General features: G+C 32.6%; 2 protein-coding genes across 2 annotated transcripts; both read right to left on the bottom strand.

Annotated features, from left to right (window-relative positions):
• Positions 1-7,929, bottom strand: LOC132734232 (DNA polymerase subunit gamma-1-like). Its single transcript, XM_060720936.1, has 2 exons — positions 7,797-7,929; positions 1-343 (listed from the first exon to the last, which is right to left on the bottom strand). The coding sequence occupies exons 1-2, from the start codon at positions 7,927-7,929 to the stop codon at positions 162-164; spliced, it is 315 nt and encodes a 104-aa protein (XP_060576919.1). The 3' UTR covers positions 1-161.
• Positions 4,708-6,708, bottom strand: LOC132734243 (uncharacterized). The gene has a single exon (XM_060720948.1). The coding sequence runs from the start codon at positions 6,660-6,662 to the stop codon at positions 4,836-4,838; it is 1,827 nt and encodes a 608-aa protein (XP_060576931.1). The 5' UTR covers positions 6,663-6,708; the 3' UTR covers positions 4,708-4,835.
• Positions 7,930-8,351: the final 422 nt, after the last annotated feature.

Consider the following 8,351-nt stretch of genomic DNA (forward strand, 5'->3'; position numbering starts at 1 on the left):
AAACACATGTATAATAATGCTTTATAGCAGTACCAAATACCACTCAAAACAACAACTGTTAACATTGTGAGGCACCTGTATGTGCCTACATACTGGACAAATCAGTAGCTGTCCAAAATTAATCATATTTATTACACCTCAGCTCTAGCAATTAAAGTAGTTCATGCATGCACTGTCCCAGAAATAGTTTCATTATTTTCCATATTCTCTTCGGAACTGTCTCCGCTGCTTTCAATAAATTCAGTATCATTAAACTGTGTAAAGTTTTGTTCAGTCTCTGGTACCTCTTCATTTAGACTACCTCCTGTTTTCTCTAATATCTGGTGTATATCTAGAGCTGTACCTGAAAATACAACAATCAAAATAAGTTAACAGGCTGTTTGCTTCATTAAGCTTAAAAATAGAAAATAATGAAATGCAGGGGAATATTACATGTTTGGGGGGTTTTAATGTTAATTTAAACCATATCTTGGTGGTAAGTCCACCTAACTGAATTGCATGGATAACTTAATGGAAATTATCAATTATTTCACAAGTGACCAACTTACTCATCCTGCATGATTTATGATTCAAGTGTGAGATATGTATGAACATTTGACTCAATGTCCGAGATCATTAGACGATATCCGGAACGCAGCAAAATGTGTTTTTCCCAGCTGATCTGTAGGTTCCCCAGCTGATCTGTAGGTACAAACTGACTTTTACCGTTATAGCTTCACGGTGCACTACTCGTCACAATAGATTAGTCAACCTGTTTCGCTTGTTTTTGAAGATGTTACTGTAAAGTGAGTTTGTACCTACATTTTTAGATGGGAAAAACCCAAATGTTCTTAATTCCTGAGTAAGTCTATTGTCACAGAAAAGTATTGTCTGAGCAACTTCTAGATTATAAACTCAATTTTCTCTCTTTAGAGCTAAGCAGGCAGATCAAAAAATAAATGCAAAACTGCTTAACTGATAATAATTTAAAGTACCCATTAAAAGGACTCTATTGTTTGAATTTTTTTTTGACATGACACAACAAGAAATTATTTGTTGAGATTAATGACATTCCATTAATGATTTAGGTCAAAACCAATAACTTGTGTGCAAATTTTAGGATAATTTGCTCACTCTGTTTTCCCAAATAATTATACTTATTGTGAAAATTACCCAAAGTTGAAAATTGTTGCAATGCTTTTCACTCAAATCGGGATAAGAATAGCTCAAAAATATTATGTTTAATTCATCCTAGAGTATATTTCTTAATTATCTTATTTATAACTTTTTGTATTAAAGTGCCCAAGCTGATCTATGTGACAATTTTATATTTGACCTCTGTGGAGTTCCTTTAACTTCACTACCAGGTTTTAATATTTTAATGGTAATATTTATATCAGAAAAAAATAACAACACAGCTACCATTCAGGACAGAATTATACAACTGCTAAAAGTCATCACTTGACTTGAACAATTTATTGGTAAGCAAAAGTTCAACTCGAGCTTACGGAACGTCGGTGGTTCTACTCAGGGTACTCAGGTACGCGTTTGTGCCTGAAATAATGCACGGAAGGGCACCTGAGGTCTTCCTCAACCAGTAAAGCTGGAACGTCACCATATGACCTATACTGTGTTGGTGTGACGTAAAACCAAATAAAACAAATCAATAAAAGTTAACTAAATTAATAGTGAAAAAAGTTGTAAAGGGAGTTAACCAATAAAACTTATAATGATACATAAAATTATTGTTGTCTCCCTTGGGTGAAAAAAAAATCTGAATATGCATTATGAATAAACTTTGTTGTGGGATAAGGTTATCACTACAATTATAATCAAAGTCTTGAAACTATGGCAAATCAACTTTTTAAAGCATAACACACTTCTATAGTCTTAGCATGGACTAAAAAGCATAAAAAAAAATGTGTTAATTTCGGTAACCATAGGTTACCCCATAATAAGCATAAAATAGATAATTCTGCAACAATGACAAAACATTGAATTTATTTTGATTGTTGTTGATTTTTGAGAAATATATATTATAAGTTTGAATAACTTCTTGTCTTTTTTCATCACAAATGAATGTGGAGATGTTTTTGTTTTATCATAGTACTAGATTAAATTATAGTTGGTATGAAATTGAGTAAACCTAGTGAGTTATCTGTTGTTCAGGTAATTCCAACAAGTTTTCAATACTTTTCAACACAATTATGAATTCCATAAATTGTACATTTGTTTATCTGTCAAATCTGATTAAAACCAGCTCTGAATAACACTCCGCTTTTAGATCTGACCGTGACCAAATACGAAGTCATTTTTGGTGACCTTTCACACGCTGCCAATCATCGACGAGCTTTCCTTATTTTGAAAGCGATGCGTTTACTAATTTTAACCCTGGGAAAACCAGTACTGAGTAGGTAATTTTCAAATTTTGGAGAACAAACATGGCGTTGTCCAAATAGCCGACAGGTAAACTTGCAAAACAATCTTTCCCATTAAAAATTAACTCTATTAATTCAAGTTATTTATTAAAAATTACTTCAAACAATTTTTTTTTCTCACAAAAATCAACAATTTGTTTTACTTCTACTACGGATAACAGTATTTTGATACTTCTTCTAATGCCTATCTGTAAAAACCGATTTGATTGCATGCCTTAAAATAGCTCTCTCGGGAAATCGGAATTATAAAGAAGGCGAAACATATACGGTCGTTTTCAGATCTACATGAAAGAAATAAGTAGGTCAACTTTAGTCAGATTGACTATCTGTCATACTGTAACTGACAAAGTCATATGATACAGTTTCTTTTGCTGAAGTTGTTGTGCACTGTAATCAACAAAGTTAGTTTGGACAAGTTTCCTTTTCTTATCACACGTGTATTTAATTGGACAAACATTTATTAGAGAAATATACATACATGTATTATAACTGTATCAATATATACATGTATGTTCAGTATAACTATATCACATCATGAGAACTTGATGATACTATTTTTATGGTTCATTAAGACAGCAAATGTCTGAATTAAAAATGAAAATGAAAAATATGACTGGCAGGCACAGATCCAGGTCATTTTACCAGAAAGGGGTCTCAAAATTATGACAAGTGGAAATGAATAATTCAGACAGCGTTTGGCATTTTCAAAGTTTTCCATAATGACATTTTTGAGCGATTTTCACTCATTTTTAGGTGATTTTCACAAAACATATTACACCACCCTAGAGCAGTAATGCTCTAGCTTCTTATTTAATGATTTAAGAGGAGTTAACCAGTCACTGCACTAAGGTGACATTTAAAGTCCAAAGCTGGGAGGGTTTCCACACAGACACGGGAGGTCAGCTCCTGACCCCCCCCCCCAACATGATATGCCCCTGTAAACACTCTATCTAAACTATTTTAAAGGGACTCAACTGAGGTTTAAAAGCCTAAAAACCAAACATTTACATTTCTTATGTAAATGAGCTGGGGCACTTTAAACAAAAATATATGCAAAGATAGTTAAGAAATATACTTTGAAATAAGTTGAAAATCGTATTTTTATGCTTTTCTTGGCCCGATTTGAGTGAAAAGCGTTTTAAACGCTTTTCATTTTGGGCCATTTTTTTACAATTTGAATAATAATTCTGGAAAAACGAAGTGTGCGAATGATCTGAAATTTGGCACAAAGATAAGTGGTCTAAACCTTCATCAAATGGAACATTTATCTGGAAAAAATATTTTCAGTCCCGTCATGTCAAAAAACCTCAGTGGAGTCCCTTTAATATTTTAACACGAATGGGACATCTATTACAATGATTAAATTGGTTTTCAAACAATTTTTACATAATATATGAAAGTAATACCCTATACCATTAAGTCTCAATAAAGTACTTGACAAGTGACCCCTCATGATTTCTGAACAGAAACAAATGAACTGCCCTGATCCATTGTCACTGAGAAATTTAACCTTGCTGAAGAATCAAATAAGCAAACCTAGATTACTTATCCAATTTTCTCCCTATTTAGCTAAGCTGGTGGACAGTAGTCTGACAACATTAGACAAGCATTGAAAAACTAAAAGATTAAAAACATTCCCTCTCTGAAGAGGAAGATAACCTTGTGAAGAGAAAATGCAAGCAGCTCTTGAACTTATATCTAAAGCAGGTTTCCAAATAAAACTTTCTGACAAAATGATGCATAGTAAATCAAATTGCTTATAGTGTCAACTTGCTAATATATATATTGAGACATTGATGTTTCTGCTGGAATTTAGTTGGTAACGTATTTGTTTTTTATTACAGTGATAACTCCTATCTACTTTCAACAGACATTGTGCCATCTGATCTTATGGTCTGCAGTGTTCACTATTCAGTCGATACATATTTTGAAATTTCCCCTTTAAAGTGAACAATAATTTTGTCCAGATTGAAAATGGACAAGTCCAATGAAGATATTGAGTGTGGTTGGGGTTAATAATCAAATGTTTACGATACCGATCATGTTACCAACCATCTATTTCAAAATCTCTGACCAACTTATCTTATTTTTCACTCACAAATTGTTAAGTTATTGTAATGGATATAAAGTGTTAAAAATACGCAAATAATGAATACATCACAAGAAACTAAAAAAAATCCTTTTTTTTTATTTGATAAAAAAACCCTAACAAATCATCATTATAATTCTTTATAGATATATTTATGTTTTATTTATATTCAAAACTTAGCGTAAATATTTGTTGAATTAATCACAATGTCTGGACTAGTTTGATCATTTACAAGCTGCATTAAAAAAACATGGAGTAAAATTTTATATTGAAATAGTGTTAACTTTGGTCAAGTATTTTCTGCAGGCTATTCAGATAAGAATATTATTTTATTCCAGTGATAAATCAAACACTTTAATGTAACTAAGATTTTGAATCACATATAATCTGTTTGTATTCTGGCAGTATGCCACACCTACTGGTCCATTTATTCCTTGTTCTTTATCCAGTAGAATCTTCACCTTGGTCAGGTCAGATGATAACTGATGCATATTGTGTGACCAACGTCCACATACAAACACTGCCCCAGACCTATCAACAGTTAGTTGACATGGCTCCTTCAACTGGTCATCCTCGTAAACGGCATTGACTCTCCCATCAAAGGTTAAACCTATCACACAGTTTTTCATATAGTCAGATACATATATAATAGTGTTGTCTGCACTGACTGTTAAGAAATGAGGATCAGCAAACAGATATTTCCCATGATGATCTTTATCAAATATTTTCAGTACTTTACCAGATATGTCAATTATCTTCACTGTTGCTGGTATGGTTATGTAAGATAATATAAGCTTGTTGTTACTACAGGCAACACCATAACAACATTTTCCTACTTCTATATCTTCAGTGTTGGTCACACTCATAGACTTAGAGAATGTTATCAGTCTTAACAGTCTAAATTCAGGAAATGTGACAGCAACTTTGTTATTGTCAACTTTAGCAACAACCCATGGTTCTGCATACAGGTATATTATATCATATGATAAAGTGCTGACTGACATATCCTTGAATATAATCAGGCTTCTAAAATCAAAATGAGCAATCAGAAGACAGTTTTCAGATAATAAGCATAAAGATGAAAACCCGTAGCATTTAAATTTAGCATCTGTGTGATAACTTGCAGTTCTTGGTACTTCAGACTCATGTATTTCTTGATAGGTCAACAATTTGTCACAGTCTTGTAAATTGGTTATATTTTGTTCAGATGCTTTGCTTTCTACTTTGTAATAATGAATTGAATTGTTCTGACATTGTTTATCTGCATCTGGTTTCAATTGTTCCACAACTCCTTTACCTTTCTTCATAGCAACAAACAGTTGGCACCTTTGATCTGTAGTTTGGTGATGAATCAGCTCCTTTGATATGGTTCTTAACTTTAATTTCATTTTAGAGGTTGTATCTGTGATTGCCTGCAAAACCTCTTCGTCATCCTTTTTTATGATTTCAATTTTCTTCTTTATTTCATTTTCCTCATCATTAAATAACTTTTCTAATCTATTTTGATGCTCTTGTAATTTTTCAATCTTCTCTTTTTTCTCTTGTTTAAGTATTTTTAAGGTTTCTTCTATCTTTTTGTCAAAGTCATGAATTACTTTATTCTGATGCCTTTCGAACACTGACAATATTTCTTGCTGTTTTTGCATGACTGTATCTAATATCTTTGTTTCTTGTGAAGCAACATAGTTCATGTTTATGTTCACATGTTTTTCTGTATTTTCCAAATCTTTCATTAACCTATCAAGATTTTCAGTGAGTTCTTTAATTTCTTGGCTGTTTTCAATTCCTTGAACAAGAGCTGGCAAATGGCTGACCATACTACAGATCCCATGGTCTTGTGTCTTACATTCAGTACAGGCAAATTTCTTACAAGCTTGACAATAGAACTTGACTAATTCATCTTGATGAACAGAACATTTCTCTAGACAGAAATCCTGTGGCATGTTATCCTTATCCTTGATAGTATGGGAGACCAATAATCTTTTATGGAACTTCACACATGTTCCACACAAGTACTCGAAACACTCTTCACAAAATCCCTCAGCAGGAACATATTGCTTGTCATGTTTATCACAATGTTCACAAAACATTTCCTGAACTTCATCAGAGTCCTGTGTAAATGAGGTACTGAAATCACTTCCAATTGAAAATGCCATAATTCAGGTACTTTGGTAAACACACACTTGAGTTTTGTTTAAAATAATCTCAATATTTAAAGTAATGTTGATATCAAATCATTATTATCTATGATAACTAGATCATCACATGGTTATCCCATGACAAATTTTACACAATCATAACTTTCCTATCATAAGGTAATCAAATTAGGTCAGTGTTTTGATTGTTAAAATGTACATTCCTTGTTTCAAATAAATTTTTATTATCTTTTCAGGGTGTATCAAACTTGGTTGATAACAATTTTTAAAATGAATAGAAGTTGTTTACTATGTATAATAGGCTGCATATGAATTTGAAATAGACTTCACAATTAAACTGAATGAAATTCTCTGAAAGAGTTTATTACAAGCGCCAGTCTCCCTACGTTTTGGACTTCTTGTTGATATCTCTTGTAGTTTTAGAGTTATGTGCTGGACCAAGTTCACAGTGTAAAAATGAAAACAAAGGGCAATAACTCCAAAATTAGGCAAGACAGAGTTACAGTTCTTTTGCACTGCACTTCTACTCAATGAGATATATCTACCTACTAAGTTTGTTGTGGATATTTTGTGGTTTCAGAGTTATGTCCTAGACAAAGTTCAAAGTGTAACAAGAGCCATCGCCGGGCAGGGGCAATGCTCGACTTTTTACTAACGTTTCCTATTATAAATTAAATCGGTGTGTCTTGTCACATTAGTTTTGTCAATGTATGAATACTATTATAGTATATCCCCATGTGTTTTACAGAAGAAAAAAAAGGAAAAGATATATATGTATATATATATATTAGTTTACCAGTCCTGTTTCTTTCAAATATATACTATTCATGGTGTATGTTGAAGGCTCCAACAATATTGTCTCTTTTTTTCGTTGATGTTTTTGTTGTTGTTGTTTCGTTTTGTTTTTTAGTTAGTGGGAATTTGAATGCCAAGATAAGAAGTCAAAATGATACATACAAGCAATTTGCACTTAATTTGCTCTTGTTTTCTGTTTTTCTCAGTGTGTTCTGTTTTAAAGTTTATGTGGTTTTTTGTAGTGCCACATACAAAAAGGTAAATGGCACAGGTACCAACATAAGTAAATAACTAAAACCCCTTTATGACCTTGAACTATAATTTTGCTTAAGAATTTACCTTGTGGTATATCATAGCCCTTTTCAAGTCCATGTGGGTTTGATGGTGTGACACAGTCTAGATTTACTTCCTTCCGTAGACACTGGTCAATATCAACAGCACTGAAGAAAGCCACAGTCTGAAAATGCAACATTCTATAAATAACTTTTATTATTACAACATCAAATATTAAAATGTATGTGTATCACACATAGAAGATGACATGAGTTGCCATTTTAAACACAAGCCGGTTGAACCGGGTGATGTCTCTAAATAGGTTTTGGAAACAGAAAAGTATACTTTTGTAGTTTTAGAGCTATGTCCTAGACAAAGTTCAGAGTGCAATAATTCCAAACTTTGGCAAGGCAGAGTTAGGGTTACCCAATGAGATCTATCTACCTACAAAGTCTCATGTTGATATCTCTTATAGTTTAAGCAAAGTAAAAAAATTAACAACGGGCAATAATTCCAAAATTAGGCATGGCAGAGTTACGGTTTTTTTAGCACTGCTCATCTACACAATGAGATCTATATACCTACAAAGTATCATGTTGATACCTTTTGTTGCTTCCGAGT

The sequence above is a fragment of the Ruditapes philippinarum genome, unplaced genomic scaffold (genome assembly GCF_026571515.1).
Source record: "Ruditapes philippinarum isolate M1 unplaced genomic scaffold, ASM2657151v2 ctg723_1_1_1_1, whole genome shotgun sequence".
Taxonomy (NCBI): Eukaryota; Metazoa; Mollusca; class Bivalvia; order Venerida; family Veneridae; genus Ruditapes; species Ruditapes philippinarum.